General features: G+C 41.3%; 1 protein-coding gene and 1 long non-coding RNA gene across 6 annotated transcripts; one reads left to right on the forward strand and one right to left on the reverse strand.

Moving 5' to 3' along the window:
- Positions 1-8,495: 8,495 nt before the first annotated feature.
- On the reverse strand, positions 8,496-19,969 carry jim (zinc finger protein jim). Of its 5 annotated transcripts, none has more exons than XM_065864953.2 (6): positions 19,275-19,969; positions 11,776-12,676; positions 10,956-11,712; positions 10,139-10,336; positions 9,690-10,078; positions 8,496-9,207 (listed from the first exon to the last, which is right to left on the reverse strand). In XM_065864953.2, exons 2-6 carry the CDS (start codon positions 12,253-12,255, stop codon positions 8,632-8,634), a joined length of 2,400 nt encoding a protein of 799 aa, XP_065721025.2. In that variant the 5' UTR covers positions 12,256-12,676; positions 19,275-19,969; the 3' UTR covers positions 8,496-8,631. The 5 variants fall into 5 exon arrangements, with proteins under 5 accessions (XP_065721025.2, XP_065721022.2, XP_065721023.2 ...); XM_065864950.2 differs by having other exon boundaries at positions 10,872-11,712; positions 19,275-19,967; XM_065864951.2 differs by having other exon boundaries at positions 9,687-10,090; positions 19,275-19,966.
- A 1,915-nt stretch (positions 19,970-21,884) lies between these two features.
- On the forward strand, positions 21,885-22,221 carry LOC118878337 (uncharacterized). The gene is made up of 3 exons (XR_011604246.1): positions 21,885-21,977; positions 22,033-22,100; positions 22,159-22,221. It is a non-coding gene; the product is annotated as an uncharacterized lncRNA (long non-coding RNA).
- Positions 22,222-25,569: the final 3,348 nt, after the last annotated feature.

The following is a 25,569-nucleotide window of genomic DNA, read 5'->3' on the forward strand; positions in this document are numbered from 1 at the left end:
AATAAAGAAAACTCAATCCTCTATATTACAAGATTCAATTTATTTCAAATCATTTTCTTGTATAATAATATGGATTCGTATTTTAAGTAGTTCTATATTTTGGATGCCAGAAATTCATTTTTTTGTTGCACATGCCACAGCATGGCTTTTCCATTAATCTTTTTGGTGAGCTATTTTAAGTTGGTGACTGTTTTTTTGGAAATTAGTAGGTCGATAGATGTTTACAATACTTTTGCGTTTACCTTTGTTTTTGCTTTGTTACAGAATATATATTTAAATATTAATTAATTATTACAAAAAGTAAAATTTTACGACATTAAACTAGACGACGCAAGATTTTGCATAATTTTACTTTCTTAAATATTTTATTTTTGACTCGGTAATATTTGCTTGCCTTAAAATGTTATTTATTCATTTCTTTGGGTTCGATTAATTTTGGACTGCCATGATAGGTTTCTTTTTTTTATTTTCGTATATTTTTTACTTTTTTGGCTGACGATTACGTTTAAAATGATGCTTAAAATCTAAACCAATGGAAAATGTGTAGGTCTGAGTGTGTGGTGGAGAATGTTGGTGTTTAGTTTGGTGGATGCATGTTTCATGGGTTTTGTGTGGGATTTTTTTGTGATTTTAGGGGATTATTTAAGTTTGGCTGGGGTAATGAATTTTCTGGATATATGTCTGCATATAGTGCATTATTTTTGCTTATAACAATTACAATTTTGAATTTTTGTTTTTTTTTGGTTTAGTAATTTTGTCTTTTGACGATGAATTTAGTTTATTCACCTCGCCTTTTTCTTCTAGACTTTCACTTTTAGTTCATATTCAAAGTTGGATTCTTTCTTGTTCCATTTAATTTTCTCTTACTTTAAATACCTAAAGTATTTACTTGTATCATTACTTAATTTGTATGTAAAAAATGATGCTTACACATTTGGCTTAAACTAAAATTTGGTTTTGGTTGCTCCGAAAAATGTAATTAAACGTGAATTGTCTTTTAATAGTTGCCATGACTCAACGTTGTATTGTGCAATCAATTTTGGAATGACCGAGATTAGTTGTTTTTTCCGAGAATTTTACTTTGGAATTCGCCGAGAAGGTATTTATATAATTTGTTCAAGACTTCTATCTTGTATTCAATGCCAGTAGTTAAGTCATCATTTCTTTTTCAGATTTTGATACCTAAAGTTTTTTGTTTTCGCTTAAGTGCGAGTTTTTGTCACCAAACATTTACTTCGAAACGTTTGAAATGTTCTTTTGAAAGTTTTCCTTTTAGACTTTAATGTTAATATGATTTCTGAATAGTTTAGAGAACCATTTATTACATGCAAATTATTAAATGGTATTTTATAATCCTCGTTTTCGATTCAGCCGAAACAAAAATGGGTGGTAGTTTCAAACATTTTTTACTTGCCAGTGCTGTCTGTATTTTTCATAAATTGTTAATGGTTGTTTTGGTAATTGTAGTTGTTAGTGTAAAAAATTCGAAATGTTCATTATTAACTTAGGATTGGTTTAGATTGGAAATTAACTGTGAAGATCGAACAAATAAGAACAATGTGTTGTTGAAAGTGGTAAGCCAGTTTTATTGTTTAGTTGCAATCTGTTTTTATTCATTTTTGTACCAATTAATTAAATTTTTACCAGAAAAGTGAGATTTTTGTCATTCTTGTTTGTTTCTTGTAATATAAAAAAGTTTTACATTATTTTGCTTTGATTTTCACTGCTTGTTTTTTTTATTTATATATGTATAACTTGCTTTTTACATACAATCGATTAAAAATGATACAAATTCAAATGTAAAAATGCTTAACAATTTTTAGCTATTGTTACTTTTGCTCTTGTTTTTGCATTGCCTCTTTAAAAAATATATTTATATAGGTAGTTAGCTTGTTCTTGCATTACGTTTGCTGTATACTTAAAATCACCTTTGTCGGGTTTTCGGTATTCGTTTTTGATTTAATGTAATCTGCTTTGTATCCTTCTCATCGTCATCTACTGCTGCTTTTTCTATTAGTTGCTCAATTAGGTTTTGCTGTTGCTGTCTGTTGTATAAAAGTCGGTCAATAAGAAAAATGTAATATTATTGTACTATGGTTGCGGCTGCTGCGGTATCCGTTGCATTTGTTGTATATGTTGTAAATTAAAAGATTTGTTCGGTTTATTGTTATTTAATTGTATCAGGCTATTGGCTATTGGCTGGCCCAGGGCAGGTACTTGTCCTGATCCTGGCAGTATAGTATCACTATTGCTTTGTTTGATTTTATTTTGGTTTTGATTGGGTTTGATGGTTTTGATTAATACGTCTGCTTAACAAACCAAAAATCTGTTAATCCTTAATCAAATTCTCACTTTCTGATAAAAATAAATTAAGCTTTCTGTGTAAGTCACAAAAATGTAATCGACTTGGTCGCAGTGGTCGAACATCTGCATGGATATGTTGCGTTCAGCTGATTAACTCATAGCGAAATTCATTAAACTCATACCTCTTTCACCCAGCTAAAACAGTTTTTGTTTACTTGATGTTTTTGCTTTCCAATTTTTTGGTGCATTAGCTATTTGCTAGCAAAATTAGTGAAATAATTGATTTACTTACGTTGGTACTATTGCATTTGCAGTTGCAGTTTGTGATTGCTTATGTACAGTTAGAGTTGAGTTACAATTAATAATAAGTTCATTCCTTCCCACTTTCGGGGTCGACGCTGATATTTGCATAAATAAAATTTGTTTCTATTGACTCTGATCAGTTATTATTTCTATGGTAGTTATTAAATTGTAGTCCCTGTCAATTGTTCATAATTATTACAAACGTATATATCAAAGTAATTTCAACATAACAAATTGTGTTCGGTTCATCTCTAAGCTGATCTAGTATGATCCTTCGGGTTATTGAACTTATCGTAAATCATCGCATTTGATGTGCTCATCCTTTAAGTATCTCGGCTTCACTCACAGGCAAGCGCAAGTTTTAAAATTATATTTCTTTCGCATTCTTCACTTAACACTTAATGGAATATTTTGTTATATCTGTTAAGTAAATGTTACTATATGTTCTCATTTTCAGTTTATTTTTTCGGCGTTTTCGTCGATCCTCGTCGACTTTTACTATTTTTTTGCTGTTTTTCTCAGTTGTAAGCTGTCTGATTGATTTATTTTAGTACTGTTGCTATTGTTTACTGATATTCTGATTTTCTGTTTATTTGGGAGCTGTTTGTCGGTTTGGTGTAAAATTTCTGTAAAATATTTACGGTACTATTTCATTTGGTTTGTGGTTTGTTCCTGTTGCAAAAACAACAATTCGTATATAATATAAATAAATTAATTGATTTCTTTCTGTTAGAAATTACTTGTTCTATGGGCACATTGTGTCTATTGCAAATTGTGAACGGTAGCATAATATGACACTGGGACCATAGACTGAATTTGAACTTGAAAATCCTGGAGCTTAAAACATACGTATATCAATTTTTGCACGCATCCGTACTGAACTCAAACATATTGTAATGAATTCGATTTTAAAAATTATACGTAGGCTTACGGTTTAAATTACTTCTGGTGGATTGTCCTAATCTGTAAAGAACTGATATTATAACCACTTACAAGGAACGGTTTGCTTTTGAAGCAGAACAAAGAAACTGTAAAATATTGGTCCCAATGCTGTATCTATGCAATACTCGTCCAGATTTTTGCAATAATTTGAATATAGAGTTTTATCAATATCGCCATATTGGCTTAATTAACAACTAACGAGGCTATTGTTGTTTTGGATTTCTTCATTTCACTTCACATTTTCGACTCCTTTAAAGTAAAAACAGGCTATGGTCTAATTTTTGCAATCTCGGAACAGTTTTAAACCAGCGTTCAATACAATTAAAAGTCTGTAATTCCTCCTATTCACGCAGCTGGCTGCTGTCACAAACTTGTTAAGGTTACGTCAAATATAAGTAGATATATCGTATATATAGAGAGTATGCCTTAAATAGGTTAAAAAATATAATACACCATACATATAATATAAGAGTTTAGGGTTTTTCATATGCTATATGCTATTTTTCTTTGTTTTTGCAATTGTTTTACTTTCATTTCATCATTTGCTTTTGAATTTCTTTTACTTTATTTTATTTTAAGTGACTTTAATCCATTTCATTCTTTGATAATCGCTTCCCTTTCGGATACTTGGTAATTAAACAAAAATATCTTTGGAGCTCGAATTAAATCCATCAAACTGTGTGTACCCACAATTTCTAATCAAATCAAACAGCTGTTCAATTGGCTTCTGTTTTTTTATAGGTATGACTTTCCATTTGTGTTACGAAAAATTATTCCTCAGTTTTTTTTTTTAAATTAATGCTTACCGTTGCTATTTCAATGTGTATTTATCTATTTCTTTAAATATTCTCTTTTCTTTGCTGATTCTCTTGAGTTATATTTGGTTTGCTGGTTGCTTTAATGCTTGGTGGTTGACTTAAAAACTATTATCACTATTGCAGAAAGCGGCTGTACTCAATTATAATGCATTCGCTTCTGGAAATTATGAGATGGAGAGTTGGGTTTTCCACAGTGTAGTGCCTCCATCCCTAATCTTTTCTTTTTCGAGTTTGCTTCATTGTTGTTTGTTTGTTTGTTGTAGGCATTTTCTATTAATTTTGCTTTTCTTTGGGTGAACTTTATTCTGAGTCTGAAATTATAGCCGGAAATGTAGTCATTTTTGAAATATTCTCAAAAATTATTATGATATTTTAACTCTTTCTATTTATTATCAGTTGTATTTATTTGTATTATAATTTTAGTTTAGTCGATTTTAAGAAGAAAGGATTTTGCTTTATTTCTTTATTTCTTTTTTTCCATTTTGATTTTCAGGGTGTCATGATTTCTCGTCGAAACGCAGATTCCAGATTTGTTCACTTTTCTCATGTTTGATTTTTTGTCGATTTTGATGTGTCAAGTTAAAATATGTCCATGCCTCTGCTTACGTTGTGTTTGTGTTTCTTGGGTTTGCTTTATGGTTACATGTTACTTATGTTTACTTATTATGGCTCTTTGATACTGCAATTAAAATTTCTGCTATAAAAATTACTTGTATTTGTACTCTTGGTTATTTAAATTGGGCTATTGTTTTTGTTAGGTATGCTTGTAACTTTGTTTGTGTTCTTCTATTTCTTCCTCAGCAGTTTTTGTCTCTGCGGTATGTATCTGCAGCTATTTATCCCCTTCGACTGTTTGTCAAGGTTTCATATTGATTCGTTTCGGTTTCTGTCTGGTCTGTTCGGTCTGTCATGTTGCAGCCTCTTTACAACTCAATGTTGGCTATCATCTCGATGTCCCATGTTCATCGAACGATTATTTCATCGACTACATTCATGAGTATGAATGCAGTTTCTATATTTGTCACGGCTGGTATGTTTTTGGTCTTCACCTACTGATGCACCTTAGAAGAATTCCAAGAGCAAGATTTCGCTGAAGCAGCTGTTCTACTCCATTTTGCAGCTTTCATTAAACTAATCTTTCCTATGACATTTGGTTAGCAACTATGAAATCAATGAAATAATAAGGTAAGGAACTTAAAATAGAAATAAAATTTAAATCTGAAAACAAAAAATTTAATCGGAAATATATAGTATTTTACAGAACATCAAAGGATCATTTATAGTCTCCCATGTTGTTCTGCAAAATGGTTTTGGAGCATTTTAAAATTTTGTTCTTAGTCTCTGTCTTTATGCTAGATTTTGTTGCGCCTAAATTTATGTTTTTGTTTTTGAGTAAGTGTATGCTTTAAATTTTGTGTTACTGCCTAAAATGTACAAAAGTTTTACGTTTAGGTTGTTTTGTTTTTAATTTGCATTTATCACAGCGACATTCAGTCTAAATTTTGCTTTTATTGGAATTATAGCATAATTTGCCATAATTTACTTTGATATAATCGTTTTCATAAACATTTTCATTTATCTTTTAACTAAAACTAAACATAATTTTGATTTAAAGCCAAAAGGTTCATGTGTGTGTTCGTCGTTTGTTTATCGATTTTGTATATTCGATTTTTTAAAGCCGAAAGGATTAATAAAATTTTGTCTAAAAGGCCTAAAGGTTGGCTACAGCTTAGTGTTAAACTGTGTGTTTTATAGCAAATCATGCTGATCATTCAAGTCCCGATCAAGTCCCTTTGGTCTAATTCCAATAAAAGCCACCATATTGGGTACCATATACATTTTTGGATGTTGGTTGCCTTTGTGCCAGAGCATGCAATATTTTTGTAATAAACGTTTTGTTCCGCTATCAATTTTGATTTAGATGTGAAATTTTCAGTGCCTAAAAAGTGATTTTAAAATTTTGACTAAATTTACCGTAACCGTAGGTGTTATTAAATATTTTACAAAGAAAACAATTTTCAAACTATTTATAAAACTTTTGCTGATAGATTTACATTAAATTTAAGCCGAAACATGCTATGTACAATTTTGAATAAGCCATTGTTACCGAAATGTTTGCCAGCGACACTCATATCACAAAAACCAGACGCCTGCCCAAGCCGAAATAGTCGTAGTTTTGTGTAATGCCAAAATTGTCTGAGTTACCCCCTGTATTGGGGAGTCAAAAGAAACGGACTTTATAAATAAGGTAACCTATATCGAAATATAACAACTTAAAATCAGATAAATCATATAATTTTTTTATTGAAATAATTAAATAATATATGCAAACATAATTGATAATCTTTAAGTTTAAAACAGTGAAAACAAATCGTATTCGGAGCACTTGCTTTGATTCCAATAGAAACTTAATTGACTAATTACTAAATTTATGAAATAATGAGTAGATACTTTTTAAGGTGAACCGACTAAACTAAAGTTAATTTATGCTCTTTCGCGATTTTTCTTTACATACCTATACATAAAATAAGTGTACTTTATATATAAATATGAAGGAAACGTATACTAAACGATTAATAACAATCATAAATGCTTTGACGGTACATTGGAAAATTTGATAAAAAACTAAATTGGTCGATTATATCCACACAGTTGGCAGGGTAAGAAAGTGGTTGGTGAAGAGTCGGGTGGTTCTTAAAATGGTGGATCAGATTGAGTATGGGTTGGAAGGTTGGTTCTTTTTCAACTATTATCTTTTGACTATTGTTCATTTGTATGGCACCTGAAGAGTCACATTTTAATTGCCTGCTACGTAACCTTGATGTTCCTGCTCATTTGTTTGCCTGCCTTATGTGTGTGTGCAATTGTGTGGACATAATTGGGTTAAACGTATGCCTAATAACTAAATAAAAACTCAACATAAGTTACACATAATTAGTAGGGGAAGACAACAAATGAATCCTAGTTCAAAGTACCTATGGTTTTATAACTTATTATTCATTTTTCGTATCAATAAATTGCATTTCAGTATTCTTTTATACACTTTAAAAATCACATATCAATTGAAATGAAAAAGAAATTCTAATAAGAGTTTGGTGGCCCCGGCCAATCCTCTTGGCTAAGCCAAGACATTACCCAGCGTAATCAGATCAACCATAACATTAAAGAAAAACTCCAATGTATCAACATATCTGACGAACAGAACTAAAACTTAGATGCTGCTTAAAAATCAAATTGCTCAGCGCCAACTTCTGCGTTCCGCCTCCACTACATTTTTCCTCTTCCTTCCGCGCCCTTCGTCCTTCGCCCCAAAAAGGTCTAGCTGCCCTATCTATCACGTCACATGTCCATACTCACTATATCGGAGCTATCCTAACTTTACGCCTAGGTCGTATATCTTCGGTCGATTGTGTCAAAATCAAGGATGACGAACTTAGCACGTTCTTGAGTGTTCGTGTGTTTGTGTGTATATAAATATTTGATGTATTTTTAGTCTTTAAAATTGTTGGGGTGCTTAAACAAAATTATCAAAAAAGGAATCGTATAACGTTGTGTTTGGCTCTCGCTTCTCCTTCTTTCTGCAGTTGCTTCTCTGAAACATTGACCATTGCATTTCATGTTTATGGTTCGTATTAAAGGAGTTTAGAGTCCTTTTCAAAAAGACTAGTACTCGTCCTGTTTGCGTGCCTGCGTCTCGCTGTTCAGCTGCTCTCGGTTCGTTCGTTTTCCATCACCAAAACTGTGTTTTGTGGCTTTAAGATTAGTTTTAAAAACTAGGAGAATTTGTATGCGTCTAATACTAGGGAACTAAGCGAACCTATGAAATATCGTGAATAGTGTGTGTTCCTCAAGCTTGCATTCTCGCCTTCTGCTCCTGTCTCTCCTACTGATGACATCATAGAGATCCGAATATCGAGTGTATGTGGGGGTGAATGGGAATCGCGTGTGAGAGGGTTGGTGGCGGCGGAGGCGCGGCTCCGTTGGCCACCGCCGGATGACCCGGGTGCCCAGGGTGACCCGGATGAACCGCGTGGGAGGCCGGAGGCGGCGGCAGCGTTATCGAGAGCGTCACAGTCTGCGGCGCCGCCACCGGAGAGGCGTGGGCGGATGAGGGCGTGGCCGCGGTGACAGCGGCCGCCGCTGCTGCGATGTGATGGGCAGAGGACGTGGGCGGCGGAGGCGGCGGCGCGTGGTGTTGCTGCTGCGTCGCCGGAGGCTGCTGCTGCTGCGGTTGTTGGGCCCCGGGTGCTCCAGTGGTGGGATGTCACTGGGCCACCACGGAGGCGGAAGCGTTCTGCTGCACCACCACGCCGGAGGACACCGAGTTGGCCACCGTCACGGTTACGGGCGGCGTGGGTCCTCCGTTGGCGTGGGCCACGCTGGGCTGCTGGGCCTGCTGCTGCTGCGTCTGGAAGGGATGCTGGAAGGGCGGTCCGTAGCACTGCGGGAAGTAGAGCTCGTTCTTCACCACCGACTGCTGCACGACTGCGGCGGCCGCCGCGTTGGACGCTATGCTGCGCACCGGGAGGATGTTGGCCTTGTTGTCCACCGTCGAGGGATTGTTGTTGTTGAGGAACTGCTGGGCCGCCAGGCTCTTGGCGTCGTTCATCAGGTGATTGGCCACCGAGGCCACCTGGGCGACGGCGTTGTTGCTCTGTTGCTGCTGCTGCTGCTGCTGTTGTTGCTGTTGCTGCTGCTGCTGTTGGTGTTGCTGCTGTTGCTGGCGGCGCACCTTGGTGGTGTTGGGATTCATGTGGTTGTCGATATGCTTCGTCACCTCGTTTTCCGTGGCAAAGCGCCGACGGCAATTGGGCATCGGACAGCAGAACGGACGATCTCCCTGCGTGGTGAGAGAAAAATTCATGGATTAGAACTCGAAGAAGCTATGTTACTAGAGGCGATTTCTCAGTGACATCAACATCAGTTAGGATGACCATTAGAGACCTGCCGAATTGCACACAGAGAACCCGTTACAAAAGGATGACTGGATCGACTCGGCTAGGAATCCTGATCTGGGATATAAATACTTTATCGCTAATAGAAATCAACTTTTTCTGATGGCTCATTAAAAACACACTTTCTTATAAGGGGCTATTGTTCGACGACAACATGACTCCACATTTTCAGACAAGAAGATACAATAGTCTTACGGAACTTGTTAGACTCACTTCGGGCTGAGTGTTCTAAATCTATAGAGAAAAAAGAGATTTTGGCCTCTGGTCAATTCACTTCTGTTTAACTTTCTCGTGCGGTTGACAAACAGACTTCTAGGATGGGACTGAGAAATCAGGCCCTCGCGGGTTGAGGCCAGGCTACAACTACCTGGTGGGTGCGCGTGTGCTGGTCCAAGATGGCCTTCTGGCGGAAGTCCTTGCCGCACTGGCCGCACTTGTAGGGCTTCTCGCCGGTGTGGATGCGCAAGTGCTGGTTGAGAATGGTCCGCTGGCGGAAGAAGCGCGGACAGTACATGCACCCGAAGGGCTTCTCGTTGGTGTGGATGCGCAGGTGCTGCGTGAGGTGCGACTGCTGGCGGAAGCGCTTGCCGCACTCCGGGCAGGGATACGGCCGCGACTCGATGTGGATGCAGCCGTGCTGCAGCAGCGTCGTCTTCTGCTTGAACTCCTTGTCGCAGATAGGGCACCGCACGTAGAGCGGCATGTTGGCCGGCCGCACGCCGATGTGCTGCAGCACCTCGGGCAGTATCTTTTGGCCTGTGTGAGGATCTGATTAGAAGGTAGCCGCCTCCAACCGCAACGCCTGCTAGTACTCACCTTTGCCGTCCTTGAAGTACGACGGGTAGTGCATGCCGCCGCTGCCGTCCGGCGTTCCCTGCGAGTCCTCGTCGTGGTAGCCGCCGCCCGTGCCGGCGATGTCGCCCTTGGTGTCGTTCTCCTCGCCGGGGAAGGGCACGTCCGAGGGCCACAGGGTGGGGTGCGGCCCGTTCTTAAAGATGAGGTGGGGCGAGACGTCTGTGGGAGGGGACGTGTTGATCCGCAGTGTCACATGGAAGTAGTCAAGCGAGAGAAGGCCACTGTTAGCAGCGCTTAAACTTGGCGCGCAGCCGAGATACAAATCTTCGAAAGAGCTGCCTAGCTTTCTGCTTATCTAGAGACGTAATGCTTTTCTACGACTGCCGACCTGCTGGGACGCTTGGAAGGTTGAGAACCCGGCTCTCCTGGGTTAAGTCACATACAACGATTCTTGGAGAGCTCACTTTCGGTTCGCCTTCCGTCTGCGTACTCAGCAAGCCCGCGAGCCAGTAGTTATGACAGTGGGACAATTTCGATATTCGGCCAAAAGATTGCTCAATCGCAGACATAATGTAATTTTGCAGGGAAATCAGTTGCCAAAAGGGATGAGTCGAGCCGAGCTTGTCGATCAGCTGGCTGCACCTAACACGGGTCTGAACTAGCACTAGCACTACTCCTATCTGATCCCCTGTTCGAATCTGTATCTGTATCTGCATCTGCATCGGTAAGTTAGTTATCTGTATCTGTCGCTCGCCTTGGTGGGTGCGCACATGCTGATTGAGGATGGCTTTCTGGCGAAAGTGCTTGCCGCACTCGGGGCAGGCGAAGGGCTTCTCACCCGAATGGATGCGTATGTGCTGGTTGAGAATGGCGCGTTGCCGGAAGCTGCGCGAGCAGTACGGGCAGGTGAAGGGCTTTTCGTTGGCGTGGATGCGCAGGTGCTGGGTGAGGTGCGACTGCTGGCGGAACCGCTTGCCGCACTCGGAGCACGGAAAGGGGCGCGCGTCCGTGTGGATGCGGTCGTGCTGCAGCAGCGTGCTCTTCTGCTTGAAGTCCTTGCCGCAGGTGAGGCACTTGAACAGCCGCAGGTCGCTGTGCGGCTTGTTCTTGTGCGGGCGTCCCGGGCCGTTGCCCGTCCTCCCGCCGCTCGTCACGCCCACCGAACACACGCCTGCTCCCGCTCCCGCACCGCCCACTCCGCCACCGTTGGCGCCCGCACCGCCTTCATTGGCATTGGCGTTCGCCGCTCCGGCGTTCTGCTGGCCATTCTGTTGGGCGGGCAGCAGCTCGGGCAGCGCGTAAGCCTCACCGCCCCCGCCTCCGCCGCCGCCTCCGCCGGACTGCTCCATGGGCAGTACGCCCTTGTTCAGATAGTGGAGCGGCGGGAAGCCGGGCGGCGCCAGCATTCCGCCCTGGGGCGCCGCGTGCCGTGGGGCGTAGTAGTCAGGGGTCTGGAAACCGTTGCCGGGATCGGTTTGGGGTCCGCCGTTCTGCTGCACGTGCGGGTTTCCCGGCTCGCCCGCATTGGAGCCCGTGTGCTGGGGGTCGGCGCTGCTTTGGTTTTGGTTGGGCGCGGAGTTCTGCTGGTTGGCGAGCTGAAACAAAGGGCATGAGTTAGTCGACGGCTTGGTCAAGGGTCAAGAGTGCCTCCTGCATACCTGGTTCATGGGGTCCTCGTCGCCTGCCCCGTTTGCCCGCTGCTGCTGCTGCTGCTGCTGCTGTTGCTGCTGGACCGAGGGATACGGACTCGAGGAGGGCGACACCTGCTGCTGGCGGCCGTCGCCGCTGCCGTTGTCCCGCGCCTCCTGCCCTCCGCCCGGAGGACTCTGCGGCTGTCCCGCCGCCGCCGCCACAGCTGCCGCCTGAGCGGCCGCCTGCGCCGCGTTCTGCTGCTGCTGTTGCTGCTGCTGGGCGGTCAGGTGCTGCTGCGCCTGCTGCTGGATGTTGGGGTACATGTCGCTGCCCCACTGGGCGGGACTGGCGCCTAGGGCGCCGGGGTTGCGGTCCGCGTCCTGCGAGTCCTTGTAGAGCACGTACGGCTGGCCGGTGTCCTGCGTGATGCAGTACATAATCTGGCGCGGCACCTTCAGTCCGGCTGCTATGCAGGCCGCAAAGGAGGCCGAAAAATTGATGGCCATTGCTGCTGGTCCTCGGCTTAGTTGGTTGCTTTAGGTAGGGGCTGTTGTTTTCTTGGAGATACAGTTGACTTTGCCTGTGGCTCTCACGTCGCTGTCGTTTATTTCGAAGTCTCCTCTTTATTGACTTCTGACGCACATTTTTGCGGGTTTTCTTGGCTTTCTTAGCTGTGCTGGGCTTATCGCCGCTGTGGTTTCTGCCGGTTATTTGTTTCTCTTCATGTTGATCAAATTTTAAATTCCTTTCTTCTTAAGTGTCTCATTTATTTATTTTGGTTTATAAACTTGTTTTTGTAGTTGGACCTTCCGTTTTTCGGAAGTCGTTACTCTAGTTTTTTTATTTGAAATGATACTTTATCTTTTGCCTCTGTTTGTTTAAAATGGGTTTCCAAGTTGTAATTGATGCGATATTCCTTTGGTTCAACTGAAAAGCAAGGAGACAATTATTGGAGGGGAAACCGAGAAGATTTATTCAATAAAGCGTATATTCCCTCCTCACTACCATTAGAAATCGACTACAGCACCACCTATGCTATGTGGTTGGCATGCAAAAACGCATCCAACTCCCAACTGCCAGCCCACAAAAAGTGGAAAGGCAGGAGACATTAGCAGAAAGGCCTGGCAAATTAAAAACAATGAAGATCATCAGCGGCTGATTGGGAGGAGTGGCGCATAAATGGACACCGCATGCCAGCCAGGCGAGTCCCTCCCCCCGAACAAACTCCCCCAGTTACTGGGTATACCGCCTGGCGACCGCCGGTCGTCCACATGTTCCCTCCTTTGTTGTCATGCCTGGCCGGTCTGTCTCGAACCGCCTGTCCCCCTGTCTCCCTGGCTCTCCTGCCTTTCGTTTTTGCCTTCGGTTTGGTTTTATCTTTGTGCTGTGTTATTTTTGCTGTTTAACGACGATGACGACGACGTGCCAACTTTTTAATGCGGGATCAAGGTCTCGAAGAGCGTACGCCTCGCACAGCACAAGCACTTTGCAGACCCAGGCGGGGTATCACATCTACACTAGCCCAGAAATACACATATACCCGGCTGCCCGCATAGTACCGAGTGTTAACTGTCGGCTGATCCACAAGTAAAGTTCCAATGTTTCCCCAATATGTCCCAGCATCAGTCGGTTTTTTGTAAATATATCGAGGGTGCCACACAAATCACATTTAAATGTAATTTTAGATGTCTGAGAGCAAGCAACCCTATATTTTAACCTAGGAAGTAAAATAAATTAATTCAGAAAGACGACTAGCCCTTACACGCTGCATTACTTTAAGAAACCTAAATTGACATTTAAAAGTGATTTCAATAAACCTAGTTAATTGCGTGGGAACAGCTATAAGTTCTTACAAGTGACGTTATAACACCCAATCATCAGTCAGCATCAATCATTTCTGTAGTGCTTCATTCTATAGATTCGTTTTACAGCTACCCAATTTCATTTATTCACTAAACTTTCGATTAAGTTAGCACACGGCGATACATAAACAAAAGAGAACAATGTAATCGAGTGCCTCGACTATCAGTTATCCGTTACTTAGCTAACCAACTTCAAAATAATTTTACCTTCGACTAAAAATGAAGTAACATCGATGTTTACATTTTTATCTACTTTACAATTTCGCATTTTACCCCTTTCACTTTCACCTTCTGGCTGTGACGTCATTATCGATGTTCTCGGTAGATATGGGCGGGAACTCATAAGATATTAACTAATAGTCCGACATTAACAATTGACAAGCCGAATAAAATAAAATTTGTTTTGTCTTTATATCCTTGCAAAAAGTATAACGATTTCAGTTTGCAACGCAGTAAAGGAGACGTTTCCGACCGAATAAAGTGTATATATTCTTGATCAGCATCGCTAGACGAGGCGATCTAGCCATGTCTGTCTGCCCGTCCGTTTCTACGCAAACAAGTTTCTCAGTTTTTAGGCTTCCCAAAAGTCGTATTTGTATTGCAGGTAGTATATAAGTCGGAACGAGCCAGATCGGACAACTATATCTTATATCTCCCATAAGAATAACTAAAAAACAATTTTTTAAAAATTTTATCAAATTCTAGCTTAGGAGTTTTTGACATATTCACTTCAACTCTTCGGAATATCACTCTTTTAATATTTCAGATTATCAAAATAAATTTAAAAAAAATATATAGTATAGAAATTTTTAACATTTCTGAATTAAGAATAAAAGTTAATACAAATCGGACTACTATGTCATACAGCTGCCATAGAAAGAAACGAACAATTATTTAAATTATTTTCTGGTTTTCTAAAAAAGGGAAAGCTTTGTACATATGTTATATTGCTTTCATAGGAACGACCTACAAGGGTATGTTAAAAAATATGTTAAATTTTTATTTTGCGCGCCTAAATTCAACTTTCCAACTTTAATAGTTTCCAAAATATATCACCGTTTATACGGACGATGTTGGGCGCTTAGTGGGCGTTAGCGATATAGATTTCAGCATTTTAGATGCTAGTGCACGTTTAAGTGGGCTTCGAGATATCTGCGTTCATACGGACAGACAAACTCGGCTAGTAATACAGATAAAGAATATATATACTTTATAGGGAAAGCCTTCTTCTAACTGTTACATACTTTATTTACAACTTTGTATTGTTACTCTACAAAGAAAAACAATATTGTATAAAATAGAGTTGATGAAATAAGAAACAGGTAAGAAATATGTTCATCGAAACATCATTCTGTGTCTTTTGAAAACCGTTCGATATTCTGATTTGGTTATTCTCGAAAGATCGCAGTTTGATCACACATTAAGGGAATAAAAAGATCTAAGCCGCTATTTCTCAGACAAGCCTCAGGAAGAAAACTTCTTGCAGAGAATCGAAAATCGACCATCGATCGGCTATCAAGTGGCGGCAAGTCGAAAAGATCCAAAACTACCTTGAACCCGCGAATGAACGAAAGCTGCGAAAAACTCAACTGCACTCAGGGTCGGAGACGCAGACGCAGTGGTCTGCGTTCTCCAGCGATTGCACTTCGTGTCAAATGCAGTCGAAGTATCTACAATGTACATACATACGAGTACGGCACTGCCGCCGTTGCGTTGCGTTGCTATTTGTGAATTATTGCGCTTCATTGGCCGAGCAACAGCATTTGCAATTTATGCGTTCGCTGTCGTTGCAGGTCGCCTTTATTTCGATTCCGCGTCACACTATCTGTGAGCTCGCCGTGCTTTGTTTTGTTGGCTCTTCCCTCTGCCGATCTTCTAGAACGTCTTTGTCGAATGGTTATTCACCCACCCCAATTCTCGAAAACGGGTTGAAACTTGGAACAAAAACAAAATCGGGGTAACAAGAACTCGAAACATGGAATTTTTACCACAAAGTTTTTATTTAGCAAATTAAATTTATAAATTATTTAAAGCGAAGAAAATATGACTTCATTGCGCAGCTCTTCAAAGAACCAAAAAATAAAAAGATACTCCAATGGTAGCGACTTTCCGGCCAAACAAGTTATCGGAATTCAAAAAGAAAAATCTAAATGGTTCTAGTTCTCATAAAATTTCAAAAAACAGAAAAATTGAGCTTTTCTACGACAACATAAATCAAATTAAAAAAAAAAATTTTCAGTGTATACTGAAATGTAATTTATTTTTTAATACTTGCAAAGCATCGTTAAATAGCACTATTTTTTAAAGTTATGAATAAATTACTTTTAAATGCCTTTCATAGTCCGTGGTTTAACTGTCCGCCGCTAGGTGGCGCTTGTGTCGCTATTATGAGCAGCGCAAAAAAGTACCTCAGAACTTTATTATAAAATTGGTAAACAGAGTAAGGGGTATGTGATAATTGAGGCACTCGAATAGTTCGATTTTCCTTATTTTATAGATGTAGTCACGTTCGACATGTCACGATCATCATCGCGTTTTATATAAACATGAAAAAATTAAAATTCAGGTGAATCTACTTTTATGAATAATGTAACTGAGTCGCTAAAAAATAAATTGATAGACTGTAATAGCTCATTAAAAATTTCAGCTCTTGCTAGAAAACTAAATATATTTTTCAAAAATGGTTTTAAGATTTGTTAATTACTTTCGATCCTCGCTTCTAAACGATATATTTAAAAAAATACATATTATTTCAAGTCAAACTTTTTTGAGAATATAGCCATAAATCCTGACGGCATTCGTGTGAAGTTTTTCGCTAATTTAATTTCACATCCGAGTAAAGGAAGTTGGAAGCAACCTCCTTTTCTTTTCATATTTATATTTTAATTACTTTAAAAAAATGGCCTATCTATGAAAGTATTTTTTTATCGAAATAAAACTGATCTGATTTTACATCCTTGTATGGCATGCTACCAGTTCTTCAAAGCTACCACCATGATCGTTTATATATTTATTCAACCACTTTTAATTTCATTTCCATCAAAATAAAACTTAAGAGAGCCTCAGGCCCTCGTTTTCTGATTTCAAATCCTTGTAAAGGATGTTCTCACTCGGAGTTAGAAAAGTTGAAGGTATGGAAGTTTTACTGTGTGTATTTATACACTCCATTTTTCGACCGCTTATCGTCAGCGAAATTGAGTCGCCAATTTCTGGCTCACGCTTCGCTGGCAGTGAAAGTTGTCAACGCGACCGTCCCCAACTTCAACCGCCGCAGCGCGCGGCCCCACCCACAAGTCGTGGTCCACTTAAAGGGGAGAATGATATTTCAGTTTCTATTTCTATTTGAATGGCGTCCAACAGCGAGGCAGCCAATGACGCCGTAGCTCGTTGCCAAAAGCGGGCTTGCAGTTTTGCGCTCGTGTCTCCAGCATGTGCACATGTATCTGGTGTGCATTGCGAGTACCCCCATCTAATGCCGTGTAACCTGTATCTTCTGGTAGAGCGTGTGTCTTGCCGTGTGCCAGGCTGTCAGGTGTGAAGTAGGTGGAGTCTGTCCGCATTCGCCCGCCCAGCTATGCTCCCATTACACGCTGAGCCCTCATCTCGTTTGGCTTGGCTACACACTCATTGATGACTTTTCCACGTTTCAGCTAGAACAAGATAGTCCTTCCAATGCTTCAAACCCTTACAATGTTTTATCTGTGGGAAAGGTTTCCGGATTTTAACTGAAATTATTAAAATTATCGATTCTTGAAGTGTTTCGACTTCATGAATCAAGATAACTTCGGTTCTGTGATATTCCAGCGCTCAAGTTTATAAATCCTGTCTACGGTTTGCCACATTTGGCTTTCGTTTTCGTGCCTTCAACTAAGTTTAAAATTATAAAATTCAATTGTTTATATAATATGAATAAAAGCTACTTATTTTTTCGTAAGCCAAAAACAAAAACACCTACATATGTACATTTTTACACTTAGAACTAATTCCTATCTCGCCCCTAAAGGGACCATCTTTTACAGAACCCACATCAAGGTTAAGGCAATAAACAAAAATATACAAATCGCCAAAAAAGATTTGGCGCTTGTTGCTGCAGCAGCAGACGCAAAAAATGAGCGGCAAAACATTTTTGCTTAATTTGTGCAGCTATCTAATTCAATGTGCAAAAGCTCTGCCAACCACACACCAACACATACACCCGGCGAAGAGAGCTCTAGTGTCAAGGGATAGGGGGTGGGAGGAGGAGGGGGAGGAGAAAGGTGGGGGAAGAGAGCGCACTTCGGGAAAAGAGCGAGAGAAGGAGCGCACAAACTACAACGACAGGTATAGGTATGTGAGAGTGAATAAAATCAAAAAGAAAAATACGGCAAAAATGACTCACAAAAACAGACGAATGGGCATTTTTTCATCTATTTATTTGTTTTTGGAGAGCGTTTCGCAAAAAACGTTTCTGCCTTAGGTTATCTGCGTGTTTCTATTTTTTGGCCCACCGAAATAATTGAACACAGGAATTCAGATAAGAGCTTCACGTACATACATAGATCTCCAAGGTGTACCATTATCCCCGTTGGATGTTTAACTGTTGGGGCCTTCGGGATTCGCAGGGCTTTATCTTGTTTTGGCAAACACCCGTACATTTAATTGGCGCCCAGCAGAGGGGCTCCGATGGGTGACACCAACATTTCCACCGGCAACGAACCCGCTCGGCAGCAGATGGACGTCCGCAGCACGCTACACATGCATTAGGAGTTGGAGATGCACACACATCTGTATCTGTTAGATACACAAGCCGAAAAACGAAAAGACAACTACGACAGATACACACGCACACACAATTAAGTGATTTTGCTTGTTTTATTGCTGAACATTTTGTGGATTTTAGTTTTTTGTGCGAAAAGCGTTTTGGCTTATAATTCATCATATTCCTTTATGGCCTGACATTCGCACACACTCGTGGCTACGCACACACACAAGTGTCCCACTCTTTCGGCTCCCCGCTCTCGCTCCCTTCACCCCCGCCTCCCCCACCAAAGACTCAACCCAGACACCAAAAATATAAATGAATTCAGCCCCAGGGAGAATTTCGCAAAAAATCGGAGAGCAAAAAGCAAATAAAAATTGCAAATGATTTGTGGCAATTTTTGTTGTTGCTCTTGCTTTTAGTTTTGCGCCTCTGCTTTGAGCTCCTCCGCTCATTAGTGCCGTTTTGTGTGTGCCCCCTCCGCCCCCGGCGAACCTCCTTTGCATTTGTCAACTTGATTTACGCGCAAACATTTTTAGTTGTGTATCTTTACCCCTCAGTTTGCAATCAATTTCGCAACCTCGGCCCCTCTTTAGGACGATTTTCTAATGCAGCCCTGCCGGAAAGTCTTGACCTCCGCTCGGGGAGTCCGCTCCAGCTGGAACTTCAATGTACACACAGTTGTTTGTACCTAGCACCTCCATTAGCGGTGGCCTTCACTGTGCAGATACATGCTGATTTTGGGGTCTCGAAACCTCCGGGATCGCAGTCAATCCAATAAATCCAGATCCCAATTTCGAAGCTAGGAGCGCCCGAAAACTATCCAGTTCCTCTGCTTGGGGGTTTGACATACTGAGGCGGCGAGTGAGCGAGTGTGAGGGCCCCCGGCTGTATCTGTATGTATACAGGGTATAAAGACACTAACCTCAAAATGCTGATTGCGGCAGGCAATGGCACGACTCGGCGAGGCACGGAGCGAGGGAGCGAGGAGCTGGAGGAAGTAGGGGCGAAAAATTGCAATTGCAACGGGCCGCGAACACAGGCGCAGTTCGCGGCGCACACAGATGCACGTGCTCACACAGACACCCCCGAAACGAGCCGAAATTCGCACAGATAGGTACTTCTACCAGTGCAGCGGCCTGGCAGATACACACAGATACGCAGATGCAGATGCAGTTGCAGTTGCAGTTGCAATGTTGCAAAAAGCAAACTGCAGACGATCGCGAAATTGCTTCTGAAGGGCCTGTCCACTTCTGATTTGGCGCTTCTTCATCACATTGCCACTCCTCCCACTGCTGCCTCCTCCCTTCCTGTGGGGCGATGTTGCGTATACGCAGCGTTTGCAGCACTCAGGTAAATTATGCGTTGTTTACCCAACACTCTGCCGCCTGGCGATTGTTTTCGGTGCACTTTTGCGTTTTATTTCGGGTTGTGTCGCTGGCCGACTACATTTTTAGTTATTTTTGATGGCTGCCTCGCAGGTTCTCGACGGGAGCGCTCTCCGCACATGTACGTACGCTGTGTACAGCTTTTTTATTAGATGGCGGCACGAAAAATCGAACAAAATGCCAAAAAATAACAAACCGAACGCGAAGCCAACGCGAATCTGAGTCCGAACCCAAAACGAGACTCAGCGCGACTTAACTTGGCTGCCTCTCAGCGATGCCTCGTCGTCTGAACGCTCAACGGTTGTTTCTCCGCCGCTCGTGTCCGTGTCCGTGTCTTTCCTCTTTCTCTTTCTCTTCCGTGCCTCTGTGGGGCTCGGTGCATGGGTGTGCGGGAGCGCGCCAATATTTGGTTTAGGAGGCCCCAGCCGAGAGAGAGACGCCACCTCGGAGAGCCTCTCTAAGCTTTTTTAGCCAAAACATTCACATTCGCGAATTTTTTCAACTTTTTGCCGGCGAGGCTAGAGAGCCTGCGAGAGTGTGGGTGTGGGTGCCCCGTGCGTCTTACACAATCGCCTTGGTGTTAGTGCAGTCTCTCGGAAAGCTCGCTCTTCAGCTCTGTTGTCGATTTTCAAATATTGGGTCCGCACTCTATTTGGGGTACAATCTATTTCTTATTTCCTCTACGCGCTCACTCAAAGTACCCCAGAACTAAGGGACCCAGGAAGTACAATTTAAGATAGAAGTTACGTTTTCAGTTATAATCGAAAAATAGACAATAGTTAAATACCCTGGCATGGAGCAGAAGTAGTAATAGTAAGAATCGAGTGGCTCGACTGTCAGATACCCGTAACACCTTCCGACCATACCATGGTTACTAGCCGGTCGATCTGTCTCCTTCCGCATGTACGCTGATATCTCGGAGGCTGTAAAAGCTATGAAGTTGGGATTCATCATACAGATTCTTGAGGCTCTTACGCAGCGTAAGTTTGTTTCAACGGAGTTTCACAGAATTCCACCAGTCGCTTTATTATTTTAAAAGTCCCTGACAAAGTCCCCTGATAGCTATCTGTTCGAAAGAGTTAAGGACCAGACAAACTTGTCGTAAAAGCAACAACACGGGGCCTACTTTTGCTTGTTCTAGATTATATCATTTTAACTTAGTAAGCTTTGTGAAAATTGCTTCAATTTTATTTAGCCGAAAAAGACTTAACAGGGATCGGAGTCCCTGTAGGAGTTAGCTCTGACATAGACACTCGAGAAAACCAATGTGTCTTGGCAGGCACTTTATGTGTCCGATAAATTTTAAGTGGCACTCCTGAAACCGGACCTAGGTTAAACAGGTTTGGCATGGTCAGTGTACCGCTAACCTGCAATTTTATTTTGATTCAAATTTGAAATAGAGTAAAGGGTAGCTGGAAGTCGAGGCATTCCACTATATCGTTGTTTATAAATGGGATTTACTTGATTATATCAATATAATTACAACAATTTAGACATATATTCATTTTTACTAATTGTAAAAGTATGAAAACGCAAAAATATTAGTCGATATTCTTTTTTCGTAAAATCTTCACCAAACATTGAAATTTATTTTTTTTTCCAATTCGTTCGATTACCAGTAAATTTTGAGATACAACATTTACATTTACGTCCTCCAGACGTGTAGATTGTCTTGGAGTTTTCGAGAAACGGTCTCAGTAGCAGATTTATTAATATATTTGAAATGTTGTTTTTATAATACCAAGCAAATATGTATCTAAAATGTACCAAGTCATGTAAGCTTAAAATATCATTCGAGTTATAAAAAAAAATTAAAAATTGCTTGTTTTTTTTGGCAAAAACCCTATGTAATTCCTTAAGGTAAGGCAATAAGGTAATTAATAAAATTGCTTCAATAAGGTCATCAGCAGATTCGTGTTCGGGTTCGGGCAGATGGCTTCTTAAGAAAGCATCGGATTTCTGATAGTCGAGGCATTTAGCTACAGCGTTGCTAAGGTGTTTATTTATGAATTGATCGCACATGATCAATAGTAAAATTTACAAATGTATTTATGTTAAAATGTTGAATTATTTCATGAAGTACAAAATAATCTTACACTATCGCTTTTACTTCCACAGTAGGGATGCAAAAACATCGATGTCACTATCGATACTATCGATGTTTTTTAAAACAGCGATGTATCGATGCTTTTTTTCGAACATCGATGTTATCACTAAGAGATACACACGCAAAGCAAGTGGTACGTAAATTGGGAAAAAGTGCACATTTTTCCATTTTATTAAGTATTGTTACAGTTTGATACAGGTAAAACATATTAGGGCGGTTCCTCTCGGCACAATGGACAGGTTTCTGCACATAACAAGTAAGTTCCAGTCGCAGCAGTTGTTATTTCATAATTTTAACACTGTATTGCGTTTTAGACCACGTGTCTGCTGCTTCGTCGTCTGCTCCAACGTCTGCTGCTTCGTCGTCTGCTCCAACGTCTGCTCCAACGTCTGCTGCTTCGTCGTCTGCTCCAACGTCTGCTGCTTCGTCGTCTGCTCCAACATGTTTTATGGTATATATTCATAAATTGAAGAAAATTTCGATGTTTTTAGCGAAATTTCGAGGTTTTAGCAAAATTTCGATGTTTTCGCGAAATTTCGATGTTTTAGCGATATATCGATGCTTACAAACATCGATGTTGAAAACATCGATGTACTCACTATCGATGTTTTTGCATCCCTATTCCACAGCCTCATCGCTTAAATAGTTCAACCGGTGGACCTGTTGACCAAATACTAAAACCGATAAGGCAATTACGATTTGGCCTCAAGTGTCGCTTCCGTGGCAGCGACCCCGCAGATTCGAATTGGCCCTTTTATCGTGCCAGAAATTAAGCAATTGTTCATTTGATTTCGCTGCTTTCCGGGTTGGAAGCGGTTTTCCAGCGACTGCGGGTGACAGGTGCGGCACGGGATGCAGAATGGGGCGGCAGCTTGTACAAATATAAAGTAAATTATTGTATGATGTGTATGCATTATTGTATAAATAAACAGCGTTCTTTTATTTTCTCTATAAACAACAGAAACAAATCGAGCAGATATACTAGCACCCCCTCGACACACATGTACATTTTATGTATACGCTGCTGACATCGTGTCTTTTGTGCCGTTTTTGCAAGCTGTTTACTTTTGATTGGTTTTTGCTTTATTTTAAGGTTTCTGCTTTGCTGCAGAATTGGAAAAACACGAGAAATTACAAGCTATTTTTTATACTGCTCCAAAAAAATTAATTAAAATGCCATTTCGAAAGAGAGCAAGAACGAGCTCAATGAGACAACCAAGCTGGCATCTTCCCTTGAGATGTCCAAGAATAAACGACATTTGGTGCTTTCAGAGATACATTTCCATCTCTCAGATGCCTGTTCCTCGTGCTCTCTCTCTATTTGTGCATCTGGTGTGCACTTTGTAGTTTAAATTTAGCACTTTTTATTGTATTGTTGCCAAGATTCCTGCTGCTCTTGCTCTTCTCGTGATTCCTGTGGGTTGTTTACCAATGCATTCAGCTGTTTTGCTTTGCGAACTGTGGGTCTGTGCTTGCACCCCTTCTTGGTGTCTCTGCGCCGTGCCTTTTGGTTCAGTAACCTATCGATTTTATTTTGTTTACCTTTCCGACTTGATAAAACGAAATTGAGAAGAGAGCGCTGGGGAATTCGGAACCATTTTGACATGCATATAAATAAAATTAGGAAAAGGCGAATTGCCCACACAGACGCAAACTGCTCTATTGATTAGAAGCAAGTTTTGACATTTCGATTCGTTTGCTTTTTATGAATTCGATTCAAAACAAACCTATTTGTTTACAGGCTTCCCGATAGGAGAATGTACTGGCGATAAGGTCCGAAAAGTTGATGATTTTACCCGAGTGGGCTTTCCCTTCGTCGCGGACCATCCATGAACACACATGCACCTTTGGAGCCCTTGTCGGTCTTTGCCCAAAGCACCGTGTCAAACGAGTCTAATGCAATTACCTTAAATGAGTGCAAAAATGCAATTTAGCGAAATATGTTTAAATCTCGGTAACAGCGAATGGCCAACAGCTTAGGTGCCGCCAGTGTTATAGAGAGGGCCGACCCAACCAGCCCAACGCAAGTACAGTGGGCACATGCAACCCTGCGTAGGTCCACTCCACCCAGGGTGTCTGTAGGTCGGCTGATCAGTCCATGCGTAAAGTGTGAAAATCCGCACGCACCAAGAGCCTCCTAACGCACAAAACGAGGGCCAGCCAGGTCAGTTGTGCTCTGCCCACTCTGCAACAGTTTCCCACATGGGTCTTTCCGTTTAATGGCATTTTCGTAAGTAATAGGATTAGTTCGGACCAAGGGTCGCACACCTTTTTACCCACCCTAGGTTTGTAGTTTCACTGGGAATAATAATCACACTGAACTTAGGTTTCAGAATGTTTTTCGATACTTTATGCTTTCTATCTGGTGGTTGCTTTTGAACCCTCCAGACCTTCTCCATGGATCGGAGATCATAGATTGACTGTGAAAAATAAAGTATTTCGGATTTATCGCACTAAATATTGATTGAGTCGGCGCTAGTAACTTAGATCCCTAGTAAAAATGATTTTAAAATAGAATATTTTTACGGTCTATCGAAATAAACAGCTTTTTACCCATTTATGGGCTTTTTGATGAACATTTTTGTGTCAGACATTGGCTGTGAACTGTTTTCCACCATACTTCTTTCACTGGCACTTCTGCTCCACAAGCGGAAACACTTTCAGATGTTGTGCCAAAAATTTCATGGGAAACCAAATGAGTTTTGACATAGTTTTTCCCGCTGTAGTGGCTGGATCAACTAAAGTTGGGACAACGGGGCGTATGCGCATTTCAACGTCTGGCAACTTTCGGAGGGCCCTTCGGGGAGTGTGTCAAATTCGAATTTAAATTGGAGCCGCTTTACAGGTTGCCAGCTAAGGACGCTGACGGCTGCCTGGACCTCTACAATTTGCACATGGCTAAGTAAAAATTTCTTTAAAGGAAACAAATATTTTTATATGATGAATTCCTCGTTTCTAGCCACTTCCGCTTAAAACCACTTCAACCATGCTTAATAAACTTTATCGTGTTTTCTGCTTTGTTTGCCTTGCTTGAAAGTGAAAACGTTGAGAAACGACGTTGAATGCTTCCCTTCGCTTAATTTTCCCCCTTCGAGGGAACAAGTTTTTATGAGCAGAAAAGTTTCCTCAGACAGCAACCAGACAAAAGGTAGTTAAAATGGAAAACGAAATGGAGTCACCGTATGCGGTTGAAATTCTCTGTTGCTCAACACATTTTTGCCAGTACTTCAGTCAGCTGATCCAAGCTAGCGAAATTTGAGCTCCCAACCAGGACCCCCTTACCAATAACTACTGACTGTAAATCAAATGAGGCGAATTAGTGGCAACAAAGAAGAGAAAGAGCATTAGCATGAATTGGGCTGCTAACAAAGTTTCACTGCAGTTAAATGCAGTTGCAGGTTTCAAATATTATGGCTGCCATGCCAACTCCCCCGGAACGCCCCTCCTAAAGGCAGTCTGCATTTTTTACGAGTACTCGGATTAGGGCTGGTTAGAGTCTGGCTGCATTGTCCTCGCAGCCATGCCGCAAGCCCCGAGTCTTGTGCTGTTTCTATTTTTCTGCACGCGGCCAGACAAAAAGGGTACTTGTGCGAGCACTCGCGATTTCTGGTTTTGGCCAGAGGTTCGTTGAAAAACCAGAGTGCGCCGAAGGGATGCGAGTGTGGGATGTGAGCCTGAAATCAGTATGCACGTGAATATGCTAAATGCAAGTTTTTGTTTCGTTC

Source organism: Drosophila suzukii, chromosome 3, assembly GCF_043229965.1.
Source record: "Drosophila suzukii chromosome 3, CBGP_Dsuzu_IsoJpt1.0, whole genome shotgun sequence".
Lineage (NCBI taxonomy): Eukaryota > Metazoa > Arthropoda > Insecta > Diptera > Drosophilidae > Drosophila > Drosophila suzukii.